The following is a 17,699-nucleotide window of genomic DNA, read 5'->3' as shown; positions in this document are numbered from 1 at the left end:
GTAGTGTCTCCTATCGAAAAAAGAAAATAGGTATCAAGACATAATAATCTCCCTTCTAAATAAAGCTTTCCTAAAACTCGAGAGGTATGAACACAACCACTATTCCCTTTGAGCCGAGACCGGCATGGCATGGCATGGCACTCACAAGTAAATATAACATATATCCGTGATCTTCTTGTCGGGCAAACAGATGCCGAGGAACCTCCCCACCCAAAGCACCCTCTAACCACATTTTTAAAAACCACATAGAAAAAATCCCACAAATGCTCAATATTGGTTTAAGATTGAGTGACCTGAATATGGTCCTGGCAGCTTCATCAACCCTCGATGCCTTCAGTCGCCCACATGCAGCAGTGTGGGGCTGCCAAGTGACCGAGCATCAATTCTGTCCGCTGCAATCTGCAAGAACAGAAAAAGGTAAAGCAGAAATACTTCAGAATCTATGATGAAGGTTGTAGATATGTCTGTATTGAGGCATGACCAAGAAGAGTTGATATAGGCTTGCTTTAGTTTTTTATTTTATAATTTTAGAAATTATAATTTGAGGCAAGGGTTTGGCCCTAAACTGAAATTTATAAATGATTGAGTGAAGCTTAAAAATGGGGCAGAGAATACTACTGTACCGGCTACTGATCCTTGGCAGAGCGGAAGTTCGGCGTGGGACTTGCTGAAAGGATGCTCGATTGGCAGAACAATTTCTTCGACACAGACTGCAGTACCAATCTGGGCAAGCTAGAAAGCATCGGATGGTCCAGGCCGTCTAGTAGGTTTAGTCCATTTCTTGTGCTTAGAATCTCGCCCATTGAGGCAAGAAAATCGACACACAGCTGTAACCTCTGAATGTGTTCTGACAAAGAATGAAGTCAAAAAGAAAAATGAGATATTTGATGTAGTAAATCTTCATATCCAACAACATTAATCAATTCATTTGAATACTAGAGTAACTATTTCACACTAATGACTCACTTGTTGCCTCCTTCCATTTCATTCGATTATTTATATAGTAACATACTACTGCAGAAAATATATATAGACCCTAGAGAGCATTATTTTCCGTACCCTAGAGCATGTTTACCACAAGAAATGAGTATGACAAACGTTTTTGCACTCAAATCACATGTTTACACAAGGGTCCTTCATCAATAGCTCTGGCTACTCGTAATAAACATTACTTGAAATATAAATGTTTTATATATTAAAATAGAAAATTAGAAACAATATCAAATAGCATGAACAATATTCAAACAATGTGCTTATCTCACTAAAAGGCAAACAAACTGTCATTCATTTTAATTTATTTGTTTATTTCCGGTGATTAGTTTTTCATATGATTGAACTCTGTTCAGCTGATGCAAGAATTTTAACAATGAAGGGAAGAAAGGATTGTGACTATCCACCGCTATTTTTTTCTTCTCTTCAGGTGTTTAAAATGGGGAGCACATGTGTGTTTGGTTAAAAGATTTTACCCAAAATTTACTATTTACTAAATTTATTCACTCCAAGAACATCAAATCAAATGTCTATTCTTTATTTTTTATATTATACTAAAACTAATTTTACCAACACCTATTTATATCATCATACAACTATTCAAATTCAAATTTTTTACTATTCAAAACATAAACTTAGGGTGCATTCGTTTACAAGATTTTCCCCAAAATCTAATATTCCTCAAAAAAAAATTTCTTAAAAACATCAAATCAAACACCTATTTATATCACATTATACAACTATTCCAATTCAAAATTTTTACTATTCAAATCGCAATTCAAAATCCAAATCCCCAAACAAACACCCCCTAAAAATCCAAACCCTCAACCAAACACACCCAGTTGTTTATGCTGAAAATAGACAGGCTTCTGAGATACCTCGGAGAAGGAAAAATCATTGTGGCAGCATTAAGACCCAACCAGCTGGCCAATGCTCGGAATCAACATTGGAAGTAATTTCCGGGTAGCTTTAGCATTGGTGTAATTATCATTTTCAAAGTTTGCGAGCTCATTTTCCAGCATTGCATAAGCATCAGCAAATGCCTGAACAAGACAGATGCATATGAAACCTTAAAAAACAGCTAAAAAGGACATCAGTTGTGAAAAATAAATAAGCATCGACAAATAAAAGCTTCCATGTGGTTGGTTTAGCCATAGCTATAAACAAAATAGATTAAAAAGGAAAAAAAAAAGGCTGTCAAAGCAAAAACAACAGATTCATGTCTGGATGTGATAGTTAACAAGTAAACTTTACAATAAATAAAACATATACATAATGCAATAAACCACTGGACAGGTATTAAGGAAACACAAAGAATATCATATTTAAAAGACATGAGCAGAGACTCATCAGCTACATGAAATGATTCAGTGAACAGATTTTAGTATTAATTCAGAATAGAGACAATTTCAAAAGGAAAAGCACGCCATGAAAAATATTGTTCAAGGTGGTTCAGGGTTTACGGAAAATTATGTATAATGGTAGGGAATACTAAAATCAGATTCTTATGACTACCAAAGGGGACTACTGTCAATAAAATCAATTTTGGGAATGATCCAATTAAAAATGCCACCTGACCTTGATACATTGATGAATGCGGAAACAATTTCTCCCAACATTATTTGTTAAAAACAGAGGATCATCAATGCAGAGTGGATCGATACTGCAAAAGATAAAAAGCAATAAATTAATAAATATGAAAAGCGGATGCTAAAATATAAGCATGAGCTGTGGATGTCATGAAATGCAAATCAAGAGAGTTTATTATTCACCTGCACCCACGTTCACGGTTTAAATATACACCACTTCCCTGTACGGATATACGCATTTGTCGTGGATCAAATACATTCCTAAGCAACGATCAGTCACAAGGGAAAAAATTGAAGATTAAAGGAATGAAATAATTGTAGAGTGGAGAGGTAATCTTGTTAAAATAAATTGATATGCTTTCTAAAGTACGTCGATATACTTACCCAAAGAAATAGAAAAAGTCCATCAGGAGGCTTCCATAGTTCTACAAAAGACAATGTTAAAAAAATATTACCCAATTCCATTTGTAGAAATATTTTCAAAGAATTGTAGGATAAGATAAAGCTCAGAATCCAAATTGAAATAATTCTCTGTTTACGTCAACATTGAGTGTATGTGCATGCTTGCCACTATTATGGTAAACATAATGTTCATTTAGAAGGAAAAATTGCACCCTATTCCATTCAGTCACAACAGAAATATAAAGAATAGAGTTGGCAAAACATAGTTATTGTCTAAACAAGCAGAACAAGGAAAAGTTAATTGGCATGAAGATCATATAGAAATTTTATGAGCATGGGAACTACTGAGGTGTGAGCCAAAACACTTCTTTGTTGTCCATGACTCCGTGCAGGTAAAATTGGATGCATATTCTCAGAGGAAACAGCACTCATTGCACACAACAATCTAAGCCCAATAAAAGCAAAAAGAAAAATGAAGCAGATACAGCAACAGGATAAGGGTAGCCACTAATCCTTTCTCCATCCACCTTACTCAGCTAATCGGGCTCCTTGATCAATTACGTGTATACAATGCAACTTGAAATAGTATTAGAGACTTCAAAGAGAAAAAAAAAAGGTACAAAATTTAAACACTACATTTCCTGTATACAACTTTTTATATCATCCTGCATTTCAGTAGTTATGATCCACAGAAATCCTTCTTAGCAAATGAATCATGTATTTACTCGCAAGAATATAAATATGGAAAATATAAATATGATACACAGAATATATGGAAAACCAGAATCACAGACCAGTACTTGAAAATTTTCCTAGTGGAGATGTGATCATCTATTCACAATAAACCAAATATTAAAGAATTTAGGATGTGATTAGGCATGGCACGTGGCAAAAATGCAATTACCACAAAAGGCACATGCATATACAAAGGAGAACAAACTGCATAAAGGGCAACATATAATACTTGATTGATAGGTCGCCCTTGATGATGCTCATGTTGCAGAAATCGCGTGATCAGTAATATCTGCCAAAGGACAACAAAAATCAAACAAGATCAGGATACTATTAATAAAAGGTAAAATTTTCAGTTGAGCATAAAACAATCTAGAGACTAGTTTATATATATTAAACATACACACACACATTGTATCATAATCTCACGTATGAATATCACACGTGCGTGCACACGAATGCCACAAAATCAATCATGTACACCCAAACCAAGTTCAATTTTGAAAATTTTAAGTAAACCACATAAGTTCACAGTTGGTTAGCAACAGGATAGAAGAAACGCAACCTAATGAATTCAATGACAATAAATTAAGATAAGGCATTTTTTTAAAAGGGGAAAAGCACTGCAACTATGATACGACATAATTGATGACTCAAAGATTTGAATTGTATACAGTAGAGAAATAATTAATTTCAATTTACTCTATAAAATTAGGTTTGAATTACATGGCTACTGCGAAAAATGATAAAATAAGAAAAATATGTATCAAATGATAAAATAGCTGCTTGGACCATTGTCAAGTAGCTACACAGCAGAGAACAGTTGGACACATGATGTCAAGAAACAAAGAACATAATCATTCAGACATAATTCAAGCAACAAATACAGATGCCAGATGGTAGTTGGATAGGTAAAATTAAGCAGGAGTATGCCTAATTATTTGCAAGTTGGCAAGAGTATGATTTAAGGCCAGAGATTTTTCCAGAGCCCCAACCAATCATGGTAAAAAAAATCAAATAAGGAATATCGAAACTTTCATTATGATGTGTTCAAGGTTTAGATCCATTTATGAAAATACTACCATTAACAAGCATGACAAAAAGTGGTTAACTCTAACGACAAATCAAAAGCAGTTCCCTTTCCAATTTTAGCAAATAGAATCATAGTTGGATAGTCAGATGAAGTTGCACATGTGAAGTGCACGGTACGATGAGCATTCTACTTTAAAGTTGACATCACCCCAACTATACTCAATTTAGCCAATGAAATTAGACAACATTGAGCCACACAACAAGTTTTCTGATAGTTTTATACTGTAAAATAGATAGCCTGGATAACTTGCTTCGACAAATAAAGTAATTGAAGGCTTTCAGAACATGAGCAACTTATAAATTATAATGGAGTAAGAAACAACCATTATACAAAATCCATCCAACAGTAACTTACCAGGCAATATGAGCTTAAACCACCAGAATATGACTGGTCCAAGCTACGGTCAGCCAAGAACTGTTTCAACACTAAAGCAAGAGGTGTTGCTGCGGGAAACCGCTCAGTAAGGTCTTTAACCTGTAAGGAGATTTCAAATCAGAAAGAGAGGATAAAACCTCCAGTGTGGAGCCACAGTATAAACACTCAATAATTCAGGTGCGCACAGGAGACTTGAGAATCAGTATAACATCAGAGTAACCGAATAGCACATCGCTGGACTAGTGTAAACTAGTTTGTCAAAAGAATTACCAGACCAGTTGTCTGAAGTCCAGTATGTGTGGGAGACTTGAAACTAATATCGAGACGAACGGATTTGAATCCATCATTGATATTATTCCTTGTCTTACTCCAATTTGGTGTACTGCACTCAGAACTAGCTGCAAATTCTTCTGAAACAACCTGATCTGTTTCTTCCTTGGGCATTTGATCATTGGACAGAGGGGAGATGAGGTCATGAGGTACTTCCACCACAAGCATTATGATGGGTATCTAAAAGAAAATAAGGGGGAAGCAGATAGATGAGATAATTCTAAAATGTAAACTATATATATACACACATATATCAATGTTAGTTCTCTTACAGCAGTATTTTCCACAATCTTGAGAGAATCACTTTTGACCCACTCCTGGTTTGCAAGATATCTAGCAGCATGCTGCAACAAGAAAAAAATCTATATAATAAAAAATCACAATAATTTAAAGCTATGTAAGCAAATTGTGGAGCTTTATGATCAAAGACAGACAAATTACATCCCCAATAATGTATAAACCAGCAAACTGCTGATTTTGCCTACCTGAAGGCATGTTTCTTTAATGCCATTGCGTCCCTCTAAGATTCCAGCTTCTTTAATGGGTTCCTAAAAAGCAACTGAATTAGAGGCCTGTTTTCTTCTAGGCTTTGAAAAAGGCTAAAAAATTCACTATTTTATGCTCACCAAATTCCTCACAGGAGGAAGAGAAACAACAAGGTCCACATCACTAGATGGCAGAGACAAACCAGTTGCATTAGAGCCATAAACATTTGTTCTAGACCGAGGCCACAAAACTTGGAGGGATCGCGCAACACGTTTAACAGCCCAATTAATGTAAGGCTTCCTAATCAAGTTCTCAGCAGCAACCTTAAGTATTACAATATTACAAACCTCAGTAACTTGTCGAAAATTGCTGTAGTAATATCAACTTGAAAATATCCATTCAGATTTTCATATACCTGACTGCAGAAAAAGCCAATTTCATCATGTAAAATATCATGCATCAGTGACAGAGAGGCCTTGCGTTTGATACAGTTTTGCGGCTCGGGAGGTTGCAGAGGAAATGTAACATCTGGCTGAAGAAATCAGATAGGTTAGAATAAAAAAGTGGAAGTAGTGCATTAGCCTGCCATTGTAGTCCAAGTGTTGTTCATAAGAGATGTACATACATGTTCCTGGTCACGAGCTAACTGCGAAATTGCAATAAGACGATCCTGAAGCAATGTTCCTGATAAAGGCTGAGTTAACTGACGAGCTGAAAGACTTTTGTTCCTCCAGGACGGCCAAACTACTTCATTCCCTTCCATGGGCATGCAAGCTTCTTCAAAGTTAAGTCCATCATGAAACCAACCTTTGACACCCCAGTGCCTTGGGCTAGAGCTTCCTGATCGTACTGTAGGAAAACCTCTATGTTTTCTGGATTCACCAACAGGAGATGGTGGTGGTGGGCGAGGAGCACTTGGAACACAGAGGACTACTGGAGATGGTGGCCTCTTAATCCGAGGATGTTCACGTCGACTTGGAGGTACACAAGGACTTTTATGATCATAACCCCGCTTTGATCTTTCCCTTGACATATTTGGAATAATTATTGGCCTCAAAATGGGGTATGGAAGTGCATCTCCAGTCTTCACTTCTCCATCGCAAGATATGTTGGATATAGATCCCGAGGCACTCTCCTCCGCACCAAGATCAGTAATTGTTGAGGACGAATGAAGGACCTTGCTACTGATTTCACTTCCAGGAACAACATAACCAAGTGTGCCTGGAGCCAAAGGATCAAACGGAGAGCAAAATGAAGCAGTAGATGGAGAAGTCAGCCCATTTGTACTGTAAGAAGAAGAGAAGGCAACCATATCATCAACAGCCCTATTCATATCTGCTTCTCTCCAAGCCCAGGAACTATCATCTGAACAAAGAGAAGGGGGGCGAGAGAAGCTTGTCCCTGGATGATCAGAAGGATTCCAATACATTACACCTCCACCAAAGTATTGATTATAGTCCATTCCACCAACTGCATGCACCTCTAATTCTTCTTCAGACATCCAGTGCTTGTCATGCTCATCCATTTGCTCTTGGAAACTTGTTGTATCATGCATGTCTGTCGGTTCACCAGAAATTGTGTGTTCATCCTCAGAAGTAGCTGCACCAGATTGCACACTTTGTGCTGTGCCTTGCTGAAAGGAAGACTGGCGCCTTGAAATGAACTCAGAATCATAATTACAGGTAACTGAAGGCACTAATCTGTTGACACCATGTACAGTAGGAGGCCAATCTAAACTCATAGGCAAAGGCGCAGGTAACATTCCATTATATGCATTTTCAATGGTAGAATTTCTTACTTGTAAAGGTTGAACAAAGGAATGGTGGAAATGACTTTGCAAGTTATAGCCGATATCAAGGTGTAATCTATCAGTGGCAGCAGGGAGATGCATATTGGTAGAAGGATGAATGGGAACAACATTAGGCCACTCATACGAAAGGTATGCTGGTGAGTTTATGGTTCCAACTCTGAGCACACTAATACTTCCGGTATCTTTAACAAGAGAAGTTTCTTCAATTGGTTCAACAGCTTTGATAGTTTTTGGAGATCTTCCCGAAACTTGACTTCCATGGCCAATTTCTCTATTGGAGTCCTTAACTTCAACCAAAGGCTCGGCATTAAGTACCCTGACCCTGGTTTCATACTCGCGTTTTAAAGAATCACTCCCAGAAGTTTCAGAGCCATCTTGGAATGTATTATCCAAATGCTGTGAAGGGTTCTTCAAATAAAGATGGTCATCAGTTTTAGTGGAACTCTTTTCTATTTGTTGCACTGCATTCTCTGAGCTAAAGATATTAGTGGCAAAAGTTGGATCGGCATTTTGCCTGTCAATTTGAGTTGCAGCTGTTCCAGAAAAATTATCAAAAGTTGGATTTGAAGAAGAGCAATCAGACATGGTGGATTTGTATTGAGAACCAGAAGAGGCAGAGCCATTTCCAGTGCAGCACCTTGATTGACAGCCATTAACCTCTGAACCATTGCAAACTGAGCTTTTATGCTTTTTTCTTTCTTTCCTACTCTTCCGTGGTGCACCTCGAATTTTTCCATTATTCACTCCTTTAACAGATTCCTGGTCATGATCAATCAGTTAGAACCTATAGCAGATTCACAGTTATTAACTTCTAAATAAAAGCAAAAGCAATCACCACCACTGGATCAGCTAATAACAAATTCCCATGAGCAAGATCCTTCTTTGGAACCTGAGATTCAAAGATGTTGGACTGTCTACTATCATTCTTTCTGATAGACGGGGTTTCATCCTCTTTCCCCTGAAATATCGATGAGATTAGTTGAATACTCACAATACAAGAAGTCGTGTATAATCTTCAAATGTATTCCATTATCAATACTGAAAATAAATATGTACCTTAGTAGGTACAGCAGGTTTCAAATCATCTGGGCAAGGTCTTGGAATGGAATTCGATTTTTTGTTCTTTCCCTTTTTCTTACGGTTACCAGTAGCATGTTTCTCATTTACAGGCTTCTTAAGAGGGTTTGTGCCTCCCTCCCCCAATAACTCAGACTTTGTGCAATCAAGCGAAATAACCATGAGGAACTCCCGCAATTTTCTTAAAACAACATCGGAAATGCTATTTACAGTATCAAGAGAGCTGAAAAAGAGCCCCTCTATATCACATTGACCAAACTGTGCAGTTGAAAGCAGAGTCGAGATAACCTGAAGTATATACAAACTACTGAAAATACAATCTAATGGAGATTCACTTCCTGAAACTTGGCCAGTGTTGGCTTTCCTTCCAATTTTTAATCCAATTCCTTTAAATGTTCCAGTATCTCGCCTACCCAATATAGAAGAATCACATAATGGTAGACGTTTATCTCGACCATCAGACCACCAAATCCTATCATCCAACCCAAAAGCTTCAGGCTTCCCCACCATATCAGCCGTCTGGGATATGCAATAACAAGATATCAATAAAATACTATCGAGTTACCATATGAAAGCAAACAACAGGACACGATTACACTATACTGAGCGTAGTTTCCCCATTCCATTTGATTCGATTCAACTTGTCGGCATAAATTAGGCATAAGAAGAAACACATAAACAACCACAATCAAAGAAATCCAGTAGTGAAAACAAAGAATTAGCAACAAAATACCAATGTTCCATTTGATTTCATTCAATTTGTCGGCATAAATTAGGCATATAAACAACCACAATCAAAGAAATTCAGTAGTGAAAACAAAGGATTAGAAACAAAACACCAATATTCCATTTGATTCGATTCAACTAGTCGGGCATAAATTAGGCATAACAATAAACACAAACAACCGCAATCAAAGAATCCAGTAGTGAAAACAAAGAAATAGCAACAAAATACCAATGTTCCATTCAATTCGATTCAACTTGGCAGCATAAATTAGGAATAACAAGAAACACATAAACAACCACAATCAAAGAAATTCAGTAGTGAAAACAAAGAATTAACAGCAAATACCAATGTGCGTGCAGCCTTCGCCAAATATGTACAATACACCTTCTTCTTCACCGAACCATCGAGCTTCTCCCACCAATCGACACACCCTTTCTTCCTCCAAAACAAATTTGCAGCCACGCCGGCGGCACTCACCCTTTCCTTCAACTTCACCCCTCTTTTCTTCCCACTGTTTCCACTCAACCAGGCCAGCCTCAAAGCAATCTCCAATCTATTCACCATAAACTCCTCCAAACTATAATAGCCCTTGGCCTTCAACCACCCCAGCTCCGCCCACTCCGCCGCCATCGCCGCCTCTTCTCCGCCCCTAAGAAACTCCTCATTCGTAATTCTATCCATAACCTCAACAAATTTGTCCACGTCCTCCACCAAACCCTCGCCCACACAAACCGAATCAACGCCGCGAGCCCTCTCCCTTTCCCCCTCCATCGAGCTGAACAGCTGCATCGACTCACGAATCGCGCGCTCGGCGGGGTCGGACTCCGAGAATCGCGAGAGCAAACCCTCCGATCTCCGGTAGCACACCGTGGGGAGGGTGGATTCGTCGCTCTGAGAGAGGTCCGGGAGGACAATGAAGCGGCCGGCGCCGTTGGACGCGAGCTTCTCGTTCATCTGGAGGAGTACGGCCACGAAGCTGGCGTCAACTACCGTAAGGTGCGCGCGGCGTTGGTGAATGGAGAGGGAGGAGAACCATCGGAGCACGGCAGGTCGGGGCCCCGGGGTCGGGTTAAGGCTCGGGTCCCGGGTCGGGGTTTGGGAGTGGTAAAGGGAGATGTGGGCCGTCAATAGGTCGAGAAGGCGTTGCCTGGAAGTTGCCATCTGAGGACGAAATTATTTTCCGGTGCCGGGAGGTGGTGGTGGTGGCCGCGGAGGGGACGATGATCATTGGATTTGGGGAAAATGGGGAGCGAAAAGCAAGGAAGCTTGTCATTGTTATTAATATCTTACTATTTTTTAAAATGTTTCATTTTTTTGTTTTTTTGTTTTTTTAAGGAGACCGCATTTGAAAAAACTATCCAAAAAGCCAACAAATTTAGTTTAAATGTGTTTCTTTTAATTGAGTTTAAATGTTTAAATTTTTTATTTAAATAATATTTTATATAAATATATATATATTATTTAAGAAAAAAAAAACTCGAATAGTTAAAATTGAATAAAATCTTTTAAAAACATAATATACTTTTGTATTTAATTCATACTCAAATGTTGAATCCATGAGGTCACAATTACAAAATCATTCAAACTTCTAGCTTTGTTTATACAATGTTCAGCCAAGACTTAGCTCAACACCTCATTGCTATCGTACATGACCAAATGATTTCAAAAGTTCTTTTTATTTTCTCATTGCTTGAGCGATTGCAGTGAAGATTCTTTTCTCCTAGGGTGTGTTTGTTTGGGATTTGAATAGTAAAAATTTTGAATTTAAATAATTGTATGATGTGATATAAATAGGTGTTGACGTAATGTTTTGAATGTAAAATTGATTTTTAGTATAATATAAAAAATGAAAAATAAGTGTTTGATTTAATATTTTTGGAGACAAAAAAAAAAGAGATGAATAGTGAAAATTAAATTCAATCTCCCAAACAAACACACCCTAAATGTATATAATCACTTTGTTCTTTCAACATTAATTTTTAATTGTGATTCTCAAAAAATATAAACATACAAAAAAAACTTTTTACAAAAGTCAACAAAAATTTCAAATACTTATTATAAAAAATCAAAAATCAAGTATTCTACTTAAAATAATATATTTTATATTTTTGACATAATTGTTGGTACCACACAAAAACCAATATATATTTTGTTCTTTTAGAAAAACCAACATTCAAAAGTTATATGTTATTTTCTATATTATTTATATAGTTTTTTTTTTCATTTTCACTATTCTTCTCCATTTGATTATTTTTTCACAGAAACTCTGTATGCTATATTTTTTTTCAATAACCATCATTCTCCTCATATGTATTTTCTTGATCGATGGCCTCCTCCTTGTCAAAATTTTCTATATTCTTTACATAAAGTGATATATATACTATATGTATATATGATATATAAATAAATATAATACATATGATATATAAATAAATATATACATATATAATATATACGTATAATATATAGATACATGTTATGTATATATAAAACATATTAGAGAGAGTTGGAAGGGGCTGAGCAAAAGAAAAGTTCATATTTTTCTGATATAAGAATGTTGAGATATTTTAGATATTCAAATTTAAATTTAGTAAATTTATATCTAGATTTGATCGTATTTATAGATTAGATTACATAAATTTGAGTTTATCGAGTATGTTTTGTATTGTCTATATATAGGCTCTTTGTTTTGTTGATCAATAAGACAATTTCATTATTTTCCCCCCAAAATTTCTAACATGGTATTAGAGTCTATTTTTCTCATGCCGTAGATATAGTCTATCAATCCGCGTTCCTCCGGGTACATTCAACCTGGATTGTACCTGGAGGTCTTGTGATTTTGAGATCATGCCTTTGCAAGTTGTCTTTTTGCAAATCTGTCTCGTCTCATCTTCGATCTGCCATCTATCCGCTGCTTGTCTGTTGCCTGTGTGCAATCTGAAATATTCGCTGCCTGTCTGTTGCCTGCGAGTGATCTGAAACGATTTGTCATATGTCCGTTGTCTGTCTGTTGTTGCGTGCGATCTTCCATTTGTCGTTGCTTGTTTGTTACTTGCGTGCGATCTGCCATCTTTCGTTGCTTATTTGTTGCCGGTAATCTGTCTATGATCTGTCATCTGTCCGCTGTTTGTCTGTTGCCTGCGTGCCATCTGATTTGTCCGATGTTTGCGATTTGTCTCGTTTTTTGCTCCGGTTGAGTCATCTCGTTTTCGCCTCTGGTGGAGTCCTGTGGTTTTTGGCTCCGGTGGAGTCATGTGGTTTTCGGCTCAAGTGGAGTCATCTCGTTTTCCATCTCATTTCCGGCTCCGGTGGAGTCATCTCGTTTTCGGTTCCGGTGGAGAGTCATCTAGTTTTCGGCGGCTCCGGTGGAGTCATGTCGTTTTCGACTCCGGTGGAGAGTCATCTCATTTTAGGCTCAAGTGGAGAGTCATCTCATTTTTTGCTCTAGTGGAGTAATGTCGTTTTCGGCCATCTCGTTTTCGCCTCTGGTGGAGAGTCATCTCATTTTAGGCTCCGGTGGAGTCATCTCGTTTTGTACTCCAGTGGAGTCATGTCGTTTTTGGCCATCTCGTTTTCGCCTCCGGTGAAGTTATGTGGTTTTCGGTTCCAGTGGAGTCATATCATTTTCGGCTCTGGTGGAATCATGCCGTTTTAGGCTCCGGATGTCGTTTTTGGCTCCAGTGGAGTCATATCATTTTTGGCTTTGGTGGAGTCATATCGTTTTTGGCTCAGGTGGATAGTAATCTCGTTTTTTACTCCGGTGGAGAGTCATCTCGTTTTTTGCTCCGGTGGATGGAGAGTCAACTGCTAATTTTATTTATGCTTTCTTTTTGCGTTTATATTCAAATTTCTCATCAAACTCAAGTTGGTTTCTGTTATTCCACTTGAGTTTGAGGAGGGATGTTGAAATATTTTAGATATTCATATTTAGATTTAGTAGATTTATATCTAAATTTGATCATATTCATAGATTAGATTACTTAGATTTGAGTCTATTGAGTCTGTCTTGTATTTCCTATATATAGGCTCCTTATTTTGTTGATCAATAAGGCAATTTCATTATTTTTCCCCCAAAATTTCTAACAAAGAATAGTTAGGAAAACGTGGTGAAATTGTGATTATAGTTTAAGGAAGTTCTTCGGTCATTCTCAATACGGTCATTCTCAATACAAAATACGTCAGACATCTCTGACCAACATTACTTAGAGGAAGATAGAAATTCTCTATTCATTCCAAAATTCGAATTGAAGTATTTAGTGGTGTTAGTGTATCCAAATAAAGATAAACAATATGTATGATACTGATTTGATCGGATTAAAATATACTATAAAGATAAAATCAACATATATTATACATATCGCAACATATTTATAATACATCATATGCTATGTTATAAAATATATCATATGATATTTTATCATATATTGTATTATGTAAAAATATTTATTGTTTACCTTTATGAAATATGCTGATTTGACTGAATCAGCATGAGATCCGCGCTCTCTAACAATGGATATAAATGATGGCATATTTACTCTTAATATTTTTAAGTAAATACTGCAAATTCTTTTTATTTGGAGTTGTTTTAATTTTTATTTTTTTTCTATCATTGCAAATATTACTATAGTTTAATTTATATATTTTTGTCCGATGTTAAAATTAATTGATGAAATACTAGGGGTTTGTTTGTTTAGTATTTTGATTTAAAAATTATGTGGATATAGAAAATCGTTTCAGTAATATAAAAAAATTACTCTATAGTTTATGTTGAATATTGAATTTTGTGAGAGGATAAAATATATGTATTGAAAATAGTATTTGAAAATATTCTTAAGCAAACAAACCCTAGTTTGGAAAAATTGCAAAAAATATCTCACATGTATACCTCATTATCACTTTTGTCCTGTATTTATCCCGCTGGCAAAAAAAAAAACATATGTTTGCAAAAGTCGCTATTCATATCATTTGGTCGCGCGTAGCCGCGCGTGATCGCGTGTCACTACACGTGGTGTGAACATCGGGCGCGGCTAAATGACATAAATAACAACTTTTGCAAATATGTAAAATATAATTTGTCAGCGAGAGAAATACAGAACAAAAATATAATGAGGTATATATGAAATTGTTACAAAATGTACACGTAGCAACTATGTGGTACTGTGGCTGCTTTTGGTTTCCTTCGTGTGGAGGTTTCATGTAACTATAAATATATGTTGAATGAAACGAATTGAAAGAGATTACATTTCAATTACATTCCTTCGCATTTAATTTCCTCCGGTCTGCTGCATTAAATTACCTCGTACTTGCTTCTTTCATTCTGCGCAATTCATATATATACATACATACTATCATTGCATATATATTATATTATATATATCATACATACATACACAAACTACATATATATATACTTTATATTATATAATATATATTATATACAATATATAAAATAGTGGTTAGCGGTAGACGTAATTAATATTTCTATTGGCTAATCCTATAATTATATCACAACACGTTATCAACACGATTATATATTTTAATTTCCGCAAGGTAATATTTCATATTTTATCTGTTTATTATGACTAACCTTGCCAAACAGGAATTCTCACTCTCCTCGTTTCTGGCCAAAATTATATGGCATGGGCTCGCGATGTTAAAATGCATCTGGCATCAATGGGCTTGAAAAATACCATTGCCCGGGATAAAACTCCCCGAGCCAAGATCGTGCAAAGGCCATGATCTTTTTGTGCCATCACATCGATGAGGCACTGAAAATGCAGTATGTCACGCTGGAATCCCCACTCGAATTGTGGGAGAGATTGAAAGAAAGATATGATCATTTGAGGCTGACATTGTTGCCAAGGGCACGAAGCGAATGGCAAAGCCTACGGCTTCAGGACTTTAAAACAGTCCAAGAATATAATTCTGCTATGATTAAAATAACATCACAGCTGCGCCACTGTGGCGAAAATATATCTGAATCTGATATGATGGAGAAAACTTTCTCCACTTTTCATGCCTCTAACATGGTTTTGCAGCAGCAGTATCGCGAAAGAGGCTTCCAGAAATAATCTGAGCTGACCACCTGTCTTTTGCTGGCCGAACAAAATAATGAATTACTGTTGAAAAATCACGAATCTCGGCCGACAGGTGCAAACCCATTTCCAGAGGCAAATGCGATACAACCGGAAAATCCGATGCGTGGCCGTGGGCAGGTCATAAATCAAAGAATTGATCGCGATCGAAATCAGAATTGTGGACGGGGCCGGGCAAACGAATACAGTCATAATCATTATCAAAACAGGCCCCGATATGTGCCAAATCGGCGTTATAATGACAGAAGGCCGTACAGACATCAACAGAGGATCAACACCGGGAGAAACAAAAATAATGATGAGGAATGCACCCGGTGTGGAATCAAAGGCCATTGGGCCCATGTTTGTCGCACAGCCAGTCACTTGGCTGAACTGTATCGGGCCTCAAAAGAAAGACATGGAAGGACTGCCCCCGAAACAAATCACACTGCCCACGATATCACATTTGACGATGTGATGAATGAAAATATCACGCACCTGGATGCCGATGACCTGCTTGACATAGCTGATGATGTTAAATGATAAAATATTGTTGTATCCCTTTTGTCATTTTGATGCTTTTTGCCCCCCTTTTTTGTATTACCCCTTATAATATAAGTCTATTTTGATTATGTTACTAATACATGTCTTTTATTATTTTTACCTTCTTGCAAAGATATGGATGCTAAATATTTTGGAGCCGATGACAACATCTGCCTTATCGACAGTGCTACGACTCACAACATTCTGAAAAACAAAAGTTATTTCTCCCATCTTAATATGGGAAAGACCACAATTGTTACTACCAGTGGTGCATTGAAAATGATTGAAGGCTCAGGAAAAGCTATTGTATATCTCTCAAAAGGGACAAAAATGGCAATTGAAAATGCCTTGTTCTCGAGCAAAGCTCGAAGGAATTTACTGAGCTTCAGTGATATTCGGAAAAATGGGTATCACATTGAAACATTGAATGAGGCAGAAAATGAATATCTTCTGATAACTCAGGTTGTGAATGGCAAAAGAATTGTGAAAGAAAAATTGCCATCATTTTCTTCCGACTTATATTACTCAAAAATCAGTGCCATTGAAACATATCACTTAGTAGACCAAATGGCTACTAGCGAATTTAAAACTTGGCACGATCGACTTGGGCATTCTGGCAATGTAATGCTGAGGCGAATTGTTGAAAATTCAAATGGCCATTCATTGAAAAAGAAAAATATTTTGAGTCCAAATGAATTTGCTTGTGCTGTCTGTTCCCAAGGGAAGTTAATAATCAGGCCATCTCCAACAAAGGTTGGATTTGAATCCCCAGCTTTTCTAGAAAGAATTCAGGGTGATATTTGTGGACCAATAGATCCACCATGTGGACCCTTCAAGTATTTTATGGTACTAATTGACGCGTCAACGCGATGGTCACACGTATGTCTGTTATCTACTCGCAATCTAGCTTTTGCTAGACTACTTGCACAAATAATTAAATTGCGAGCACAATTTTCAGATCACCCGATAAAGAAAATACGTTTAGATAATGCTGGGGAGTACTCATCACATACATTTGATGATTACTGCATGTCAATTGGGATTACTGTGGAACACCATGTTCCCCATGTACATACGCAAAATGGCCTGGCTGAATCCCTTATCAAAAGATTGCAATTAATTGTTAGACCATTGTTAATGAGGTCTAAACTCCCAGTATCATGTTGGGGACATGCTATATTGCATGCAGCAGCTCTCGTGAAAATAAGGCCGACAAGTTATCACTGTTATTCCCCCACTCAATTGGTTTCTCGAAAAGTACCAAATATATCTCACATGCGAATATTTGGGTGTGCTGTTTATGTTCCAATTGCACCACCTCAACGCACGAAAATGGGACCTCAAAGAAGGTTGGGTATATATGTCGGGTATGAATCACCCTCGATCGTAAAATATCTTGAACCAACAACGGGTGATTTATTCACTGCGTGGTTTGCAGACTGTCATTTTGACGAATCATATTTCCCGACAT

At 37.0% G+C, this 17,699-nt stretch overlaps 2 protein-coding genes across 5 annotated transcripts; one reads left to right on the top strand and one right to left on the bottom strand.

Annotated features, from left to right (window-relative positions):
* Window positions 1-1,868: 1,868 nt before the first annotated feature.
* Window positions 1,869-10,886, bottom strand: LOC127250278 (uncharacterized). Of its 4 annotated transcripts, none has more exons than XM_051273466.1 (15): window positions 9,957-10,886; window positions 8,864-9,403; window positions 8,643-8,765; window positions 6,623-8,566; window positions 6,413-6,529; window positions 6,138-6,320; window positions 5,997-6,059; window positions 5,784-5,855; window positions 5,452-5,691; window positions 5,161-5,280; window positions 3,946-4,005; window positions 2,964-3,004; window positions 2,763-2,840; window positions 2,569-2,653; window positions 1,869-2,033 (listed from the first exon to the last, which is right to left on the bottom strand). In XM_051273466.1, the coding sequence occupies exons 1-15, from the start codon at window positions 10,770-10,772 to the stop codon at window positions 1,899-1,901; spliced, it is 4,617 nt and encodes a 1,538-aa protein (XP_051129423.1). In that variant the 5' UTR covers window positions 10,773-10,886; the 3' UTR covers window positions 1,869-1,898. The 4 variants fall into 4 exon arrangements, with proteins under 4 accessions (XP_051129423.1, XP_051129424.1, XP_051129425.1 ...); XM_051273467.1 differs by having other exon boundaries at window positions 8,646-8,765; XM_051273468.1 differs by having other exon boundaries at window positions 8,649-8,765.
* A 4,460-nt stretch (window positions 10,887-15,346) lies between these two features.
* LOC127250476 (uncharacterized) lies at window positions 15,347-16,228 on the top strand. Its single transcript, XM_051273780.1, has 2 exons — window positions 15,347-15,668; window positions 15,762-16,228. Exons 1-2 carry the CDS (start codon window positions 15,347-15,349, stop codon window positions 16,226-16,228), a joined length of 789 nt encoding a protein of 262 aa, XP_051129737.1.
* Window positions 16,229-17,699: the final 1,471 nt, after the last annotated feature.

The sequence above is a fragment of the Andrographis paniculata genome, unplaced genomic scaffold (genome assembly GCF_009805555.1).
Source record: "Andrographis paniculata isolate CXL003 unplaced genomic scaffold, ASM980555v1 Contig37END, whole genome shotgun sequence".
Classification (NCBI taxonomy): Eukaryota; Viridiplantae; Streptophyta; class Magnoliopsida; order Lamiales; family Acanthaceae; genus Andrographis; species Andrographis paniculata.
Note: the sequence above shows the minus strand (reverse complement) of the source record. Positions and strands in the feature narration are given on the sequence as shown.